The following is a 19,457-nucleotide window of genomic DNA, read 5'->3' as shown; positions in this document are numbered from 1 at the left end:
CCTAAATGCCTATTTTACTACCGGGCCTATTTAGCCCAAAAGTCCAGCGGGCTTTTTGGCCCACGGGCCGCGTGACTCGGCGGGCTGCATGGGTCGGGCCAGATATGCCCGATTTTTTTTGGGCCTTAAAAATCCTAACCCAGCCTAGCCAAAACTACGGGCGGGCCGAGCGGGCAGGGCCACTTTTGGCCCCGTTTTGATAACTCTGCGTTTCAACCTTAATTTTAACATATATTCGCATTGTGGTGCATGTACCAAGGACCGTGATGTTCTAAACGCATTTAACGGGCTCCTAACAATACCTCATTCATGAACACATACAATTAGCACATAATATTAAAATGAATAATACTGTGCTAAAAATAGCTCTTGAAATAAATAAATAAAAATATTAAAATATATGTATGAATTCTATATAGAGAACATATGAATTCGTTGTTTAAATGTTTGACTTTCGAAAATTAAAATTTTCGCTACCTATGAATTCAGGACCATGAATTCATCAAACGAAGTGATAAATTAGCCGAAAATCTTGATGATTTAAGGGCTGAAAATTATTCCTTCTATTTCTTTTAAGATATGTTTTTATTTTAGCTCACCCTACATGTGTATTAAAGAAAAAGGGTAGTATGAAGTTTGTCATTCTTTTAATTTATTTTCAAATTTTGGAATAGAACGTTTGAAAAGGAAAATTGTTTTTTTTTTTTTTTTCAATTATGACACTTAAAAAACAAATTAAGGGAGTAATATATTTTATCATTACGATGAATATTGAATGATATGCATTAAATTTAAAGTAGGCATATCACATGTATGTATTAATTTTTCCTAAGTTTAGAGGAATCTGCAGAAATATACCGATGCATAAAATTAAGGGAAAGGAGAAGATTTTGAATCGAGTTATTTCAGCAAACTCCAACGTGCATAATATCTATGATTGCATCTCTTGCTAAATTTGGTATTAGTTGTTAAATTCCTCTAGTCAATTAAACCGATGATTTGCTACATCAAGATTCTATTAAAGTAGCTAGGCACTACAAGAAAAATGCTAATAGAAACCGGTTTTTAACCGGTTTCTATTAGCATAAAGCACCGGTTTCGTAGCTAGCGGTTTCGTAGAGGTCCAAAAAATGACGCTGATAGAAACCGGTTAATAACCGGTTTCGTAGGTATATAAGACACCGGTTTTTAACCGGTTTCTATCAGCATCATTTTTAACGGTGTCTTTTGTACTAATAGACACCGCTACACAATAACGCTAATAGACACCGGTTAATAACCGGTTTTGTAGGTTATTTGAGGATTAAAAAAAATATTTTTTAGATATATTTTGTAATCCATACAAAAGCAATTTTTAAATAAAATAAAATAAAATTAATATTAAAAATAATAAACAACAAATACAAAATTACACAATCAATTATCATCAACATTCATTAAAATCATCTAAAATATCTTGGATCAAGTTTCAACTATAAATCTAACTAATAATTTTTCGAAATCTAATAAGAAATTCAAAATCAAGCTCCAAAGATGCAATGTTCTTCAAGCCTTAACTTTTTCTTTCTTCCCTTTGCTTCCAAACCACCATTCAATATAATGCCTGCAAAAATTCAAGCCAATAACATTCTCAATAAATTATATGTATATGCACTCCTTTATAATAATGCAATAGATCCAATAAATTATTTACTTCTTATTCAAGTAGTACCACACTACAAGAAATTTCGGACAACATGCTACAAGAAATTTCTCACAATGCGCACACACACAAGTAAATACCTTAGTTTGTTGACCAAATTAAAAGTTTAAATCTCAATAAAAATACATGTTAAATGATAGAATTTTCCATCTGCTAGAATTTCCCTTCTTCTCCTCACTATCAAATCTAACTGTTAATTCTTCTTATCTTAATATAATTATTTTTTGAACACCTACATACATACCTTAATGTTCTTTCTCCTATCTCTTTCTCTCCAGTTGCTCGGACGCTTTGGCCTTCCTGAACTTCACACAAAAGACCCTATAGATTAAAAAAATACGCATTAGAGCAAAAAGAAATAATGTCTGACGTGGTAAGAAGCAAGAAGCATAAATCCTAGCCACTAATCTAATTGAGTTGGATTTTTGTTCACCGAGAGACAGAAACTAGCAATAAGTGAAGTCACTAACCTCTCCTACCCTTGCTCACTCTTTGACCCAAATCTCCCACCCATTTTTAACTATTTGACTTTCATTTAATCATTTTCCTGCTCAGTTCCACCCATCTCTTCTTCTGCATTGTGTGTGTTTTCATTAGTTTTGTCTATTTGCACTTTAACCCACAAACAATTTTAAATAGTAGCCCATGTGGTTGTGGTTTGTTTGTTTAGGTAGAAGTGTAAAAAAAGAGACAAAATTTGTTGACCTATTCAGTGAGCTCTACCAGTACTGCTGCCTCATATATCATCCTATATTTCTCTAACTCTTCTCCTGCTAACCCAGATATCATAGTTTTCCTACATTTCTTTGTTTCCTTTTTTTTTACACCAGATCTTACCTCTGAAGAAATGACTAAAGATGAAGACTTTAAACTCCTCAAAATCCAGGTACTTTCTGCGTCATAACATTTACCTTTATTTTTTAAGAAAATTTGAAGCTAACTTTTTTTCCCCCCTTGTAGTGCATTATGGACATCAAAAGATGTGACTTAGAAAGAAAACATAATGATTCAACAAATAATAAAGATGAGAAACAGATTTCTTACAGTTCTATCATAAGATCCAGTTCCAAACTCACGGCCAGTTGGTGAATAATCAATATCCATTCTGAGTATGAGCCATCAAAAATTAGTAAAGCAAAATGTTTGAACTGAATACTAAATCAGAACCTCAAAATTTTAGGATTCATAAGATATTAGTAGTTGAGACTTACACTGCAGAAACATGATCTCTATGCACACATCTCGCCTCATTCATTTTTCGAACATCATAACTATAGCAATTGCAATCTACATTTGCCTGAATTGACATGATATTTTAATTTACAATCATAGCATTTCAAGATATATAGTTTCACCAGGCCATGAACTACCTCAAAGTTATATTAGAAAATGATGCATTCAAAAGCAGATGATTTAGAGGCCAGCATCTTAATGCAGCAGGAGAAGATTTATGTAGGTTCGACAAGTCAAAACATTCATTTTTTTCTACTACTCCATTGCAAGCATGAATATCTGCAAAATTCACCAAAAATCAACATAGAAATTACTTGAAAGCTTCGAAACAATCCCAGCAAATTCCAGATAAAATTACACGAAAACGAGGAGAAACTAATTGTCAGCAATGACAACATAATAATACGGACAACACACAATTTTAACCTAATTTGACGGATACGCAGAATTGGATTTGCAAATCAAAATGGTTGCCATTTTTATCAAACACCTTGGGCTAATTACAACAAGGAACAGAAAAAAGTATTTGTTACGAGTAAAATCTATCGAAATACTATTGAAGTGCAATCTAACCGAAAATTTGAGCCTGTTTCTGGCTTGCCTTGGAGGCTCTGAGACGTGGTGGCGGTGACCAGAGAAGAAGAGGACGGCTCCGACAAGATACAGTTCTAGAGGTCGACTAGCTAGGGCGCTAAAGATTGAGGTCGGGCAGCAGAGAAGAGACGACGCAAGGCAGGGCGATGTCGGGGAGGTCGGCGGGGGAGAGAAGCGAGGCGTTGGATAGGACGGGACGGCGCAGGGAGGTCGGCGGGGGAGAGAAGCGAGCGTTGGATAGGGCGGGGCGGCGCAGGGAGGTCGGCGGGGGAGAGAGGCGAGGCGCTGGATAGGGCGGCGCAGGAAGGATGGCGAGGGCTGATGGAGTTACGCTAGGGCACCAAGAAGAAAACTAATGTTTAATTCATATAGTTTTTTCTTATTTGTTTTGTATTTTCATGTTTAATTTTTTTTTTTAAATTATAATATAAAACCGGTTTTTAACCGGTGTGGTTGATTTTAATTAAAACCGGTGTAGTATGTAACAACGACACCACATAAAAGAAACCGGTAGTGAAAAACCGGTTTCTATTAGCGCACTTTTTCTTAATAGAAACCGGTTATACCTACGAAACCGGATTTAAGAGCTACGAAACCGGTTTTTAGCAAAAACCGGTTTCTTTTTAGTGGTTTCTATTTGAGTTTTTGTTGTAGTGAGGATTCGAGGGCCCTTTCCATTATTATTTTAAGTTTGGGATTGTAATCTAAACACACACGCACCTGATAAGAAAATTTATAATTCATTCTATGCGGTGTAGTATATATAATCACTTCATTTTAATTTTTCTTAATTTTCATTTTTTTTAAATCTCAATCAATCATTGTATCTAAAAATCATTAAATAATCATACAAATTTATAAATAAATTCTATAGTACAATTAAATAATCATTCAAATCTGTAGATAAATATGGTGAGGAGCAATATATGCAGAGTAGGGAGAGAGTACAAATCAGAGGAACCACTCTCATCAGAGGAGCCGTATGGGTCAGAAGAACCATTTATACCAGAAGGATTTCATCCATCAGAGGAATGACTCTAGCCAGAGGAGTCATCCGCACCAGAGAAGTCATGCTTGACAGAGGAGCCCTCTCCTCCAGAGAAATCATCCGCGCCGGAAAGGTCACCATCGTCAGGGAGGTCATCGTCACCAGAAAAGTTAACTTCATCAGAGAAGTCACTGCCGCCAGAGGAGACGCCCTTGCCAGAGAAGACGTGTTTACCAGAGAAGACGCCTTCGCCAGAGAGGACATTTCCATCAGAGGAGCCAATAAACGCGCAGGAAGATCTCCCGCGTATTATCGAAATTACCAACGTACCCTTCCACCACGCAGGACGCATGCACCGAAGATGTTTTTACTATTTTACCCCTCCGCTTGTAAATACTATAAATAGGGTCCGAGCTCGTGTATTATTTTTTACGCTATCTCATATTTTCGAATACTACAGTTGTTTTCTCTCTTGAGCAAGGTTCCCGATCAACTCTTTTTACTCTTTCCAGCCTTCTCGACTAGGTAGAATTTTACGTTTCCTTTCATAGATTTAGGTGTTGGTTCCGTAAACACCAACTGGCGCCGTCTGTGGGAAGGCTACTGAATTAAGACGTGAGGTTACGGTCGCCGGCGTACGCAGATCTGTAAATCCAATCGGATTTGTGGGCGTCGGCACCGATGGGTCCGATAATCGGGACAACTAGTTGTTTTTGATTGTTTAAATTGTGTTTTCCGGGTCAATATGTCATTAATTTTCTTTAATCTGCGCTGATTTATGTTTTGAGTGCATGAGGAAAGGTGGCGACGGGCATGAAACATGAATCGGGGGAAATTTACGTTTATTTACCGTTGATCCGGACTAGTTGTCCGTAAATAAGGGGTTCTCTCGTAGAATTGACGTTTTCTTCACCGATCCAGTGTTTTGCATGAAGAAATTATAATTTGGTGCTCTGTTCCGATTATGTTCGTCATTTTCTTATGGATCTTCGATATCTTGAGTATATGCCACTTGTGCATGGGTGTTTTACGTGTCAATGTGATAATTGTGGGCGATTTACGTGTTTCCTCCGATAATCTTAGAATTATACTAGAGATTTACCGAATGTTGTACTGTTTTCAGTCAAGCGTGTGGCTATTACTGTTAATCCATGGGTCTGCATCGATAATACGTCGATTAGTACTTTACTTCTGCTGTGTTTGGGTTCATGCTGTTAAATCCGTGGGTCTTCTTTACTGGGGTTCGATAATTACCGTTACTTCCTTTGCCTGAATGATAAATCTTTGTTCTATATCGTTGGATTGGAGTTGATGCTTTGTTCTGGCTATGTTGGCTCTGTGACGGGGTTTATAGACGTTTTTTCGTTTAAGGGAGGGGGTTTATGGGTGTTTTTCGTGATTTTCGTGGTTGATCTTCGATTCCGATGATGGAGTGGGGAAATTATGTTCTGTTCCTGGCATATTGGGGTTTTTTACTGCAGATCTATGGGTTTTCGTGGCTAATCTTCGATTTCGAGGATATTTACCGGCATGAATGCGTATTTGTTGTGGTGAGATTCACATTGTTGTTTTGAGGACGGTCTTCACTTATGGGAAATGATTATTTATGCTTTCCATGTTTTCCCTGACTAATCTTCATATTATAGTAGCATTTTACTTAATTTCTTCTGTTATCATGTTTAATGGGGCGTACTAACATGTCTTCTGATGGTTGCTCTGCTTGTACTTGTCTCTGGGTATCTTGCATCTGTTGGATTTTACTGAGGGCTCTGTTTTCTCAAACTATGCTCTGGGTTTATTTCTCAGAGTGTAGGGTTACTTGGAAGGGAATGTTCTAACGGTCTTCGTACCGGTGATTGAGATTTTTTATTGGGTTTCTTATACCGGAATTCCCGTCGGTAGCGGAGGGTTTTGTTCTTTCGTCCTCGATATCATTTCTCACTTTGTTTACATGTAGGTACCATGGGATCATCAGATGCACACCGCAACCTAGAAAGGGAGTTCGACTCCGCTGCTCTCACCACTGAGATGCCACCTTCATTGTTCCCGGGCCTACAGGGCAATGCTACCTTCACTGCTCCACCAGGGTTTCAGGCTATCCCCGCCACTCCGTTGACAAGGTTGAATGCAAGCCTCCAGAGATCTGCTCTGGTGACTCCAGGATCTGACATGCCATGCTTAACTCCCGCGTCTGGAGCGGGACAACTCACGTTTGGATCGATGGAACAGATGATGGCGCTGCTTCACTACTCCGCTGTGCGTCACGCACTAGGAACTCCCATGTTGTCCAGTGTTCCCACTGTAGCTCCACTGGTGGGAACGGCTACTCTGCAGGGCGCTGAGGCCCCACCTCCCGCTGCTCAGGAGGTAAACACTTTAGCTATCAACAAACAAGCTGCAATGCCTCTGGAAGTACAAGGGGACCCTGCTGACAGGGAAGTGGAAAGAAGACCAGAGGGGAGCCGGGTCAGACTTAACAGTGTGGTGAGAAAGGAGAGGGTTGACGAGTCTGATAGTCAATCCGTCTCTTTGGTGTTCGAGGAAGAGAGACCGAGGGAGAAAGCTCGGCTAAAAAACCAAGTGTCTCAACTAAAACATCAACTCCAGGATCTGGAGGAATCACTGAGGGAGAAATCCCGAAGGGAGGACAGGGAACAAAGGTCAGGAAAATCGCACCGGATGGAAAAGTCCCATCGATCGGAAAAATCACGCTACACAGAGAGGTCAGAGGAAAGAGAGCCGGAGTATTCCTCTGGCAGACATGAATATAGAGTCCACAAGCACCACGCTCATGAAGTACCCAGGGACAGAAGGGAACAGGGGAGGCATAAGGGGGACAAGAGAGCTAAGACATCGAGGTTCCACCCGATCCACAACCGCAGTCCTTTCTCGGACGATATTTTGGCAGATGCCTTACCTAGGAGCTACAAGCCCATCTCACTGGATTACGATGGCACTACCGATCCGGAGGTACACCTCAATCGGTTTGAGGGGTTGGTTACGTTGCACATGTACACGGAGGGCATCAAGTGCCGGATCTTCTCCACTACCCTTACTGGACCAGCCCAGTTATGGTTTGGGACGCTGCCCCCAAATTCCATTCACTCTTTCGAAGAATTACAGACTCGTTTTTTGCGTCAGTTCGCGAGCTCACGGAGGGTAGGGAAATCAGCCCTTTCGCTGATGGATATTAAGCAGGAGCAGGGAGAAACGCTTCGGGAATACACAGCAAGGTTTAATCTTGCCGCTCTGGAGGTGCCAGAGGCGGAATCGCAAATTAAAAACTGTGCCTATGTCAGAGGACTCAGGCCAGGGATCTTTTTTGACGAATTACAAATTCGACCCGCAAGGGATTTTGATGACATCATGGCAAGGCTGCCGGGGTATCTACAGTTGGAGGATGCCAAAATGGCGAGGAAGGTGGAAAATGAGAAACACAGAGTCAAGAAAGCTGAGGAAGCACCCGAACGACAAAGACAGCAGGATAGGGCCCCATTCAGAGGGTTGCCTCCTAGGGTACTCCCACCCCAGGGAGGAATGCCATCTAATCAACAGCGCACAGTGAATGAAGTAACACGGTTTACCGAATACACGCCTCTGATTAAACCACAAGAAGAAATTTTTCATCTAATAAAGGATCAGCCGTTCTTTAGGGCACCGGGGACTTACCGGACTGGGCCGCCGCAGGAAGGGCCTAACAATAAATTGTGTGAATATCACAATTCCTTCGGGCATTACACGAAATATTGCGGACACCTTAAGCACCAATTGGAGTTATTGGTGCGTCAGGGATGTCTCGACCACTTCATTGACAGGGGAAATGAAGGTCAGAGGAGAACTGATCAGAGGGATCAGCGGGATCAGAGAGATCAGCGAGATCAGAGGGATCCAAGAAATAACCGGGATCAGCGACGAGAGCAAGGGAACAACAACAGAGATCGCAGGCCCGATGATAACCAGGATAACCGCAGAGAAGGGGCAGATAGACAAAATCTTCCTCCCCCCCCATATAGGAGGGAAGTTCACATGATTTGTGGGGAAAACGGGATGCCCACATCAAATAGGGCTAAAAAGCAAGTCGTCAGAGCAGTCAAAGCAGGGTATTATCCTAAAAGGGTCATGGAAGTCACCAGCGCGGCAGAGGAGCCGGCAATCACTTTTGGATCAGAGGATATACGCACATTAATGTATCCCCATGATGATGCGTTGGTCATCACGGCAGACATTGCTGGTTGCATTATTCACCGTATTTTCGTGGATTCGGGCAGCGCTGTAAACATCTTGTACAAGGAATGTCTCCAAAATATGGGAATTAACGCTCATGTTGAGCCGACAAATGCTCCTCTGTTTGGGTTTGGAGGAGAGATGGTCATGCCCTTGGGGTATGTAGAGCTGCCGTTGATTCTTGGCAGTACAGCGGCGGGCAACAAAACAAGGATGGTACGTTTCTTAGTGGTGGATATGCCTAAACCTTCGTACAATGTCATACTTGGCCGGCCCGCCTTGACGGCGTTCAAGGCGGTTATCTCTTTGTTTCACCTAAAAATGAAGTTTCCAATCGAGGGCGGAAGAGTGGGAGAAGTTTGCGGCGATCAGACGACATCAAAAGCATGCCACGTGCAAATGCTCACACAGTCAGCGGGGCAGAAAAGGGAAAGATGGACAGAGGGGTCGAACGCCCGGAAGAGGGGGAAAGTGGGCGAGGTGCATGCCCTAGCAGAAGAACGCCAAGAGTTGGCGGATTTATTAAAAGACAGAGATTCCACAGAGAAAACCGCGCTGGTGTCCACTAGCGATGTTTGCAATATGATAGAGTTATTTCCAGGGAAAGAGGGTTTCCAGACCAAGATTGGATCGGCCATGAGTGATCAAGTCAGAGAGGAGCTCATTGGCTGTCTTCGACGAAATGCGGATGTGTTCGCTTTTAGTACCTCAGATTTGAAGGGAATCGATAGAGGGTTGGCGGAGCATTGCCTCAACGTGGACCCTAAGGTCAAGCCGGTAAAGCAACGGACAAGGAATTTTGGGGCTGAAAAGGACGCTGCCATCAGAGAGCAGGTCTATGAATTATTGAAAGCTGGGCATATTGTGGAAGTGCAATACCCAGAGTGGATCTCAAACGCAGTGATGGTACCCAAGAAGACAAACACCTGGAGGATGTGTGTGGACTTCCGAGATTTAAACGCTGCTTGTCCGAAGGACCACTATCCTCTGCCGAGGATTGACCAATTAGTGGACTCCACTTCAGGATGTGCCTTATTATCCATGATGGATGCGTACCAAGGGTATCATCAAGTAAAGATGAACAGGGGAGACATAGCCAAAACGGCCTTTGCCGTCTGTTGCGGAGTATATGGGTGGAAGAGTATGTCGTTCGGTCTGAAGAATGCAGGAGCCACATATCAGCGGATGATGGAGAAAATTTTCAAAGAACAGCTTGCTAAGAATATCTCAGTATACGTAGACGATATGCTCGTGCGGAGTAACAGGGCAGAGGACCATGTGGCAGATCTGGAAGAAATCTTCACGGTAGTCAGAGATCACAGACTCATGTTGAACCCAGCCAAGTGCACTTTTGGGGTCACAACAGGGAAATTCTTGGGGTATAAAGTCACGCCAGCAGGGATTGAGGTCAACGCCGACAAGGTCAAAGCTATTTTGGAAATGACACCGCCTAGAGGAATCAAGGAGGTGCAGACCCTGAACGGGCGTATCACTGCCCTAAGCAGGTTTATATCGAGATCGGCAGAACGGAGCATGCCGTTTTTCAAAGTGTTGAGGAAGGGAGCCAAGTTTTTGTGGACAGAGGAATGCCGCGCAGCATTTGAGGATCTTAAAGTATACCTAGCGAAACTCCCAACCCTGACCAAGCCGGTCCCGGGAGAAACGTTGTATTTATACATAGCTATGGGGGAGGAGTCAATCAGCTCTGTGCTAATCAGAGAGGAAGGAAGTCATCAGAGACCTATCTATTTTGTCAGCAGAATTATTCAGGGCCCTGAGCTCAACTACACAGAGATCGAGAAGGCGGCTCTGGCAGTCATGATCACGGCAAGAAAGCTGAGGCCTTATTTCCTTTCACATCGAGTGGTGGTACGCACGTCTTTACCTTTTAAACAAGTGTTGGGGCGCGCGGATTTGTCGGGAAGAATGGTCAAATGGGCTGTGGAACTAGGGGAATATGATGTAGAGTACGAGCCACGAACGGCGATCAAGGCGCAGGCATTGGCAGACTTCATACAAGAAACAACTCGTCGTCCCATACCAGAGTTCTGGGTGGCTTATGTGGATGGGTCAGTGACAAAAGAGGGGTGCGGAATTGGGGTTTATATTACTTCGCCAGGTTATGGGACATACCAGTTCGCCATCAAATTCACCTGTCGGTTATCTAACAATGAGGCGGAGTATGAGGCCGTGGTCAGAGGGGCTCATATCCTATCCGAGCTTAAAGCTGAGTGCGTTATTATAAAGACAGACTCCCAACTGGTTGCACAACAGTTTTCGGGAGGTTACAGTGTCAAGGATCAGAGGATGAAGGCGTACCATACCAAAATTAGCGAAATGAAAGAAAAATTCATGGAGTTCAAGCTCGAACAGATTTCTCGGGAAGAAAACACGAAGGCCGACCTACTGGCGCGCATGGCTAGCGCAGTTGAGCAAACTTGGAGTGACGAGATCATTTTACTCTGTGATACCAGAGAGATGGAAACTTCGCAGGTGTTCTCGGTAGAGATCAGAGATGATTGGCGGGCTCCGATTGTACACTTTCTGAAGACAGGGGAACGACTAAGCAGAGAGTCCAACCAGAGGGCTCGCTATGAAAATTACTGCCTAATCAATGATCAACTCTTCAAAAGATCTTTTACTCAACCTCTGCTAAAATGTTTATCGCCAGAGGAAGCTAACTTTGCTCTGAAAGAGATTCATGCAGGTTGCTGCGGCGGGCACACCGGATTTCGAGACCTTGTGCGCAAGATCATTCGGGCAGGTTTTTACTGGCCTCACATCAACCAGGAAGCCAGAGAATTTGTCCGTAAGTGTGAAGCTTGCCAGCGGCATGCCGGGAAAATCAACATACCAGGGGAGCCCATGGGTGTAATGTACGCCGCTTGTCCGTTTGATAAATGGGGCATTGATATAGTTGGGAAGCTGCCTACAGCACCTGGAGGGAAATGCTTTCTCATTGTGGCAGTGGACTATTTTTCCAAATGGGTCGAAGCTGAGGCCGTGAACAAGATCGATGAAGTTACAGTAGAACGTTTTATCTGGAGGAATATCTGTTGCAGATTCGGAGTGCCACGCATTATCGTGTCTGATAACGGGACTCAGTTCACGGGGCAAAGGATCGCGGATTTCTGCGACCGAATGGATATCACACAGCGTTTTGTCTCGGTGGCTCATCCACAGGCAAATGGACAAGTAGAATTGGCTAATAGGACCATATGTGAGGGCATCAAGAAGAGGCTAAATCAGAGCAGAGGGAAGTGGGTGGAGGAGCTGGATACCGTTCTTTGGGCTTACCGAACCAGTCCAAAAACGGCGACAGGGGAGGCACCATTCACGCTGGTGTATGGATCCAATGCGGTGATACCAGCAGAGGCACGACTAGAATCATACCGAATTACCACGTATGACACTGAGCACAATGAGGAGCTCCGCCGAGCAGAGCTGGACTTGGTGGAAGCACAGAGGGAGGAAGCCCGTATCAGAGCGGCCAAGTACAAAGGCATCATCAAGGCGGGATATGACAAAAGGGTCAGAGTGAGGAAATTGTCGAAGGGAGATTTGGTTCTCAAGCGAGCTGACGCATTAAAGGCGGTGGGTAAGTTCGAAGCCAATTGGGAAGGGCCATACATTGTCACAGAGGTTTTGGGAGGAGGTGCGTACATATTGTCGGATTCAGACGGCAGAGCTCTACCCAGACCATGGAATATAAACACACTCAAAAAGTTCTATGTATAACTGCTTCTTAGCAGGAGAAATCACTTGTAGACCGGATACTCTTTTTCCCCACAGGGGTTTTAACGAGGTCCGGGGCCATAATATCAATAAAACAGATATGTGGTTCTAGGGAATTCCCTGGTGTTGTGTCTGTTTATTTCAATTTTTGTTTTCTTACATTACATATGCTACCTAACATGTTCGTGCAGAGCACTGCACATGTCACCAGAGGGGGGAGTAGGGTGCATACCCATAATCCTCAATTTTTAAATTCAAAATGCAAACTGCTTCTTAGCAGGACAAGGGAGAAATAAGTACAAAAACTGCTTCTTAGCAGGCCAAAGGGAAAACAAGCATCAGGGATGGACGTCTCTCTTTCCACGATCCAACACTCCGAGTTCTTCTTCGTGGCTGGGACACGCTCACCTCTCAGATCTACTTCAACTTCACTTTGTGTCTGCAGAATATCAAGGAAAATAGCAAGTCAAAATGCTACAAAAAAGAAATACAGAAGAGGAACAAACCAAGGGTCAGATCTGAGGAACCAACGCTCAGATCTGAGGAATCAACGCTCAAATCAGGGAAGTCAACGTCTAGATCTGGGAAGCCTGGTTATAAAACACTCAAGCAAGGGAACTCCACTCGTTACAACCACGAAGTTAGAGATCTACACCAGAAGCACAGGGGAAAAGGCGGAGACCTCAGGGATGTGAGTGTTTAGAGGGGAAATTCCCTTACCTGAGTGCCTTACAACCGATCTAGGGAGGCAAAACATCAACAGAATCCAGGGTTGGAAGGATCGGAGGAGGATATATATAGAGGTGATTCTGGGCTTAAGAAATGGGCTAAGGGATAATGGGCCCGCATGAGCTTATGGGCCGGAGAAGGGTGTAAGAAATAATTGGGCCAACATGTTCATAACAGAGTATTGCACATGCCACCAGAGGGGGGAGTAGGGTGTATACCCGTAGGTCCCAATTTTTAAATTCAAAAAGCGCTTCTCAGCAAGACTAGGGCAAATCAGAGGAATTACGCTCCACCAAAGCAGAAGGGTCACGCTCAACCAGAACAGAGAGGTTGCTGACAATCGTAAGCCGCGAAAGTTGGTTGTGCCACTCGGGCCCTCCATGCTCCGCGCAGAGGTTGCTGACAATCGTAAGCCGCGAAAGTTGGTTGTGCCAGTCGGGCCTTCCATGCTCCGCGCAGAGATAGCACTTAATCGTAAGCCGCGAAAGTTGGTTGCACCCCCCGGGTTTTCCATGCTCCGCGCAGAGGTTGCTTTAACCGTAAGCCACGAAAGTTGGTGGCACCCCCCGGGTCCTCCATGCTCCGTGCAGGGTGTTCTTTCAATCGTAAGCCGCGAAAGTTGGTCGTGCCAACCGGGCCTTCCATGCTCCGCGCAGAGGTGGCACATAATCGTAAGCCGCGAAAGTTGGTTACACCCCCCGGGTCTTCCATGCTCCGCGCAGAGGTTGTCCTTAACCGTAAGTCACGAGAGGTGGTGTGCACCCCCCGGGTCTGCCAAGCCTCGTGCAGGGTGATCACTTAACCATAAGCCACGGAAAAAGGTGTGCACCCCTCGGGTTTACCAAGCTCCGTGCAGGGTGATCCTTTAACCGTAAGCCACGAAAGTTGGTCGCACCCCCCGGGTCTTCCATGCTCCGTGCAGGGGGTTACTATTCAATCGTAAGCCGCGAAAGTTGGTCGCGCCAGCCGGGCCTTCCATGCTCCGCGCAGAGGTGGCACATAATCATAAGCCGCGAAAGTTGGTTACACCCCCCGGGTCCTCCATGCTCCGCGCAGAGGTTGTCCTTAACCGTAAGTCACGAGAGGTGGTGTGCACCCCCCGGGTCTGCCAAGCCTCGTGCAGGGTGATCACTTAACCATAAGCCACGGAAAAAGGTGTGCACCCCTCGGGTTTACCAAGCTCCGTGCAGGGTGATCCTTTAACCGTAAGCCACGAAAGTTGGTCGCACCCCCCGGGTCTTCCATGCTCCGTGCAGGGGGTTACTATTCAATCGTAAGCCGCGAAAGTTGGTCGCGCCAGCCGGGCCTTCCATGCTCCGCGCAGAGGTGGCACATAATCATAAGCCGCGAAAGTTGGTTACACCCCCCGGGTCCTCCATGCTCCGCGCAGAGGTTGTCCTTAACCGTAAGTCACGAGAGGTGGTGTGCACCCCCCGGGTCTACCAAGCCTCGTGCAGGGTGTTCATTTAATCGTAAGCCGTGAAAGTTGGTCGTGCCAGCCGGGCCTTCCATGCTCCACGCAGAGGGTTACTATTTAATCGTAAGCCGTGAAAGTTGGTCGTGCCAGCCGGGCCTTCCATGCTCCACGCAGAGGGTTACTATTTAATCGTAAGCCGTGAAAGTTGGTCGTGCCAGCCGGGCCTTCCATGCTCCACGCAGAGGGTTACTATTTAATCGTAAGCCGTGAAAGTTGGTCGTGCCAGCCGGGCCTTCCATGCTCCACGCAGAGGGTTACTATTTAATCGTAAGCCGTGAAAGTTGGTCGTGCCAGCCGGGCCTTCCATGCTCCACGCAGAGGGTTACTATTTAATCGTAAGCCGTGAAAGTTGGTCGCGCCACCCGGGCCTTCCATGCTCCACGCAGAGGGTTACTATCTAATCGTAAGCCGCGAAAGTTGGTTGCACCCTCCGGGTCTTCCATGCTCCGCGCAGAATATGCAAACTTGAATGGGAAGCGGCTTGGATGGGAAGCAGCGCGGATGGGAAGCAGCTTGGAAGGGAAGCACGAAATCGCCAGCAAAGAAATCAACCAAATCCTCGTTAGAGGAGGCGGTGAAATCCTTCCTAGAAGAGTTAACAAAATCCTCGCCAGAGGAGTCATCGCAATCCTCGCCAGAGGAGTCATCAGAATCCTCGCCAGAGGAGTCATCAGAATCCTCGCCAGAGGAGTCACCAAAATCCTCGTCAGAGGAGTCATCAGAATCCTCGATAGAGGAGTCATCGCAATCCTCGCCAGAGGAGTCATCAGAATCCTCGTCAGAGGAGTCATCAAAATCCTCGACAGAGGAGTCATCAGAATCCTCGACAGAGGAGTTATCAAAACCTTCGCCAGAAGAGTCATCAACAAGCAACGAAAACAAATATAGGCAATAAAGATAAAAGGAGCAAGGAAGGGAAGGAAATTTCACTAAAACATGCCCGGAGGGCATAGCTATACACCAAAATTTGAAGGTAAATATTCAGCTTATACAAATCAAAGAGTTACAAAAATTTCTTTCGGTAAAGACAGGAAAGGGACAAGGAGCATCAAGAGGGAGGAACAGAGACAGCTGGGGCAACAGCAGAGGAGACAGGGGCAGAAGCAGATGGAATTGGGGAAGGAGCACCACTTGCAGAGGCATGGCCAGAAACGGTCTTCTCTGTGAACACGGGCAACGGACCAGTCTCCACCGGTTGGGGAAGACGCACGCCCAAATTCAACAACTCGGCAGCTTCCTGCACATATAGATCCTCATCTTGATACAGGTCGAACAGCTGTTCCACCGCAGCAGAGGAAGAGACAGAGTCGGTGAAGGCAGAAGCCGCTAAGTCAGAGGGCAGAGGGGGCTCTAGGCCGAACTGAGAGAATGTTCGGATGCTCTTGCCAGAGGGATCCCATAGCCGGTTCACAAAGTTCATCAGGGAAGCAGAGAACGCAGGCGCATATATGGGAGCAGAGGGCAGCGAGTCAGATCCAATCCCAAGAGAAAAGTAGGGAATGGCTTTCTCTAGCACTGGATACCACCACTCTGGCTTCTCTGGAGAGTGTTCAGGGATGCCCATCCGTTTGTTTATCTCCTCGTCTTGGAGGTTATCCATCAGGGCTCTGAAATTCAAAGTGGCAAGTTGTTCTGGGGTGGCCCCCGCCATCTCCAATGCCTTGGAAGCTGTTTGCTCTATCACATAAGCGAAAAGAGGTCCGAAATCTGCCAAGTATTCGGGAGTCTTTTTGAAAGACTCCAGAGTGCCTTCCAGCATCATCCCCAGGAAGTGTTGGCCTCGCGGAGACAAGAAGTACTCCAAGCGTTGATCTCGAGCCCCCAGGACGTACGCACGGTTCTGAGCTTCCACAAGCATCCTTTTCCAGCCCCGCCTGGCTTCTTCGTAGTCTCTTTCATAATCAGCTTTAAACTTGGCCAGGCATTCATGGCTCTCTTTTGTGGCTCTCAACAACTCGGAGGCCAAGGATGCTCTCTCCACCTCCACCTGAGCTAATTTATCTTTCAGATCAGCGATCTCCGCTTCAGCTTTACTCAGACGCTCTACTACCCCGGCGACATCGTCATCACGCTTGGCAATGTCCGCCTGTTCCTTCTCCCGTTCTTTCTCAGCCGTTTCGTAGTCATGGATGCATTTAACAGCCCCCCACATCCCTGACTCCACCTACAAGAAGATAAAATGGGTTCCAACAAAACCATAAAAAGGTTAGTAATTTAAAACAATTTTCTTAATAAAGAGCATAAGATGCAGGATACCTGAAGGGCCAACCGGCAGAGCTGAGTAGCTAAAGTCGGTCGGGTCAGCTTCACCATTCTCTCTTGGTCCTTCGAGTGGACACGAGCTATCAAGGCGTCAATCAATTCCTGCCCCGATAAGCTCGAAATCGGTCCAGGAACAAGATCCTCTGGCTCATCAGCCGAGGGCATTGCAGCTTTGCCCTTACCCTTTCCACCGGCAGAGGGGAGAACCTTGGAACCACCAGCTGACTTCTTCGCTGGCCCTTTGCCCTTGTCCCCAGCAGGAGTGAGAATCTTCACACCGCCAGCAGACCTCCTCGCTGGCTCTGAGGACTTGCCAGCCTTTTTTAGGCCCTCCTGTCTCTCCTTCTCACCCACAGAGATCAGGGAACCTCTCTTCCTCTTCTTCGTAAGATCAGCAAGGGTGGCATCGGGAGCCGAATCAGGTGAAGGAATCTCATCGGTGATATCCACGACTTGGACATCTTCTTCACGGGTGCCAGCGGCATCACCAGCACTGGAGTGCCTCCCCCTGTGAACAAGAGCACCCGCATCAACTTCCCCCGCATCAAAGGGGCGCGAGGCTTCCACATTCCCCTCTGGGATTTCAACTACAGGGGGAATGGGGATCAGTTGGGAACCAGCAGGCTGCTCCGAGGGACTTGTTCCGGAAGCAGAACCGCCCGAGCCATGTGCTCCTCGGCCAGCAAGAGAAGGGGTGTCAGGCAAATTGTCCCCACATTTCAATCTCCAAGACATATCTGCAAATCAAAATTTCACACCATTACAAGCAGGGTAACAAGAGCTAATGTATTTTCTAATGTATATTTTTTACCTATTGATCTCTCTGGATACAGGGGAAACAGACCATTATATGCCAGAGAGGAATTGTTCTCGGCCAGGTACCTACAGTCTAGAGGTTGGGCCTTATTCATAGCATTAAGGTGAGCTATAATACTCTGGTCACGAGTAGAAGGGACTTCGGAAGAGGCTGGTTTATAAGTAGTGCGACTTGTATGCCATTCCAGCTCCGAAGCACCATAATCGCGCCAGTTGCCGAAAGGGGTGCGCACATAACAATAATATTTCAGGAAACCCTTATCGAAAGAATTCAGAGAGGAAAGGAAGGTGGTAGGATATTTCGGGTGAGCAGCAAAGCTATACAGGGGATTGCCCTGCATGCGGAGAGTCTGGGTCTGACAGAACAATTTGGCGGTGTCCCCAACACCGTGAGCGCGGCACAAAACGTGAAAGGCATATAATCTCCGAATGGCAGAAGGAGCGACTTGAAAAAAGGGGATGTGAAAATAGTTACAAACATCAACCAGCAGAATAGGAGGAGGGAGTCTCAAACCAGCATCTATTTGAGCTTTCCAAACAACTATCACCTTGGGATGACGAAGGCTTTCAGGAGGCGTTGAATCCTTACAAAAGGCCTCGAATTTTAAACCATCAGGACGCCTACATTTACTTTTCAATTTTTCCACCTCTGCGACACTAAGGCGGGATGGAGGAATACGTTTGGGAGGTAGGCGGGGCTTTTTCCCTTTTCTCCTAGGTGGAGAAGGAGGAGGTGCAGTTTGAGATTCGTCAGAAGTAGAGGGGGAAGGAAGATTTTCAGGATCTGTCCGCGTTGGGGAGGAAGATGAAGGGTCTTGGGCAGAAGGAGAGGGCGAGCGAGAGAGTTGAGGGGCGGAGGTGCAGGCCATGATGGGAGATGCCAACCCTAGGGTTTCTAGCACGCTCAATCAGAGCACCAACAGATATACCACTACACTACGATTAAATACAAAATTGCAGTGAAGAGGATACGCAAGTTACCTAGACCGGAAAAAGATGGACGGTAAAACCTGGAGCAAAAGGGTCGTGGGAGAATGCCGGAACAGTGAGGAAATCGCCGAAAAATGCAGAAAATTCGCTCGGAAAACTTGGAGAAGAAGAATAGTGAAAAAAGGGGAGTTCGAATCGGCTAAGTAAGATTGTACGCGGGTAACCACCAGCACGCGGGATGAACGGCACGTGGCATAAGGAAGAAATCAACGGATGGGAATTTATACGGAAAGGCGAAAGGACGCAAAAGTTTTAAAAGTAACCTCGGGTACGGGGAAAATACTGTAGACTGGGCAGACATTTAATGCGGATGACGTCATCCACGCGGGCGAATCCTCTGACTAGTTGCACCTCTCCAGAGTGAACTAGCCAGACCAGGGAGCGGGAGTAACAAAAATGCCAGAGAACAATTTACAGGGTCTCTTTTTACTCTCATAATGTCAAAATGTCAAAATGCTTATGTCTTTATGATTTACAGGGGCCAAGGAAAATAACAAAGCTTCGATGCTGATAACACACCACTGGTTGAACGCGAAGAATACCTGGTTCAACCAGACTAGAGGGGGGAGTGGTTGGTGAGGAGCAATATATGCAGAGTAGGGAGAGAGTACAAATCAGAGGAACCACTCTCATCAGAGGAGCCGTATGGGTCAGAAGAACCATTTATACCAGAAGGATTTCATCCATCAGAGGAATGACTCTAGCCA

At 46.0% G+C, this 19,457-nt stretch overlaps 1 protein-coding gene across 8 annotated transcripts; it reads right to left on the bottom strand.

The window, feature by feature from the left end:
- Positions 1 to 1,351: 1,351 nt before the first annotated feature.
- On the bottom strand, positions 1,352 to 4,063 carry LOC131001191 (uncharacterized). 8 transcript variants are annotated; one of them, XR_009093879.1, is made up of 7 exons: positions 3,509 to 4,042; positions 3,073 to 3,214; positions 2,914 to 2,999; positions 2,747 to 2,807; positions 2,173 to 2,275; positions 1,947 to 2,023; positions 1,352 to 1,603 (listed from the first exon to the last, which is right to left on the bottom strand). XR_009093879.1 is itself a non-coding variant. In XM_057927504.1 (6 exons), the coding sequence occupies exons 2-6, from the start codon at positions 3,127 to 3,129 to the stop codon at positions 1,546 to 1,548; spliced, it is 309 nt and encodes a 102-aa protein (XP_057783487.1). In that variant the 5' UTR covers positions 3,130 to 3,214; positions 3,537 to 4,063; the 3' UTR covers positions 1,352 to 1,545. The 8 variants fall into 8 exon arrangements, 5 of the variants coding, with proteins under 5 accessions (XP_057783487.1, XP_057783489.1, XP_057783486.1 ...); XM_057927504.1 differs by lacking the exon at positions 2,173 to 2,275 and having other exon boundaries at positions 3,103 to 3,214; positions 3,537 to 4,063; XM_057927506.1 differs by lacking the exon at positions 2,173 to 2,275 and having other exon boundaries at positions 3,537 to 4,047.
- Positions 4,064 to 19,457: the final 15,394 nt, after the last annotated feature.

Source organism: Salvia miltiorrhiza, chromosome 8, assembly GCF_028751815.1.
Source record: "Salvia miltiorrhiza cultivar Shanhuang (shh) chromosome 8, IMPLAD_Smil_shh, whole genome shotgun sequence".
Taxonomy (NCBI): Eukaryota; Viridiplantae; Streptophyta; class Magnoliopsida; order Lamiales; family Lamiaceae; genus Salvia; species Salvia miltiorrhiza.
Note: the sequence above shows the minus strand (reverse complement) of the source record. Positions and strands in the feature narration are given on the sequence as shown.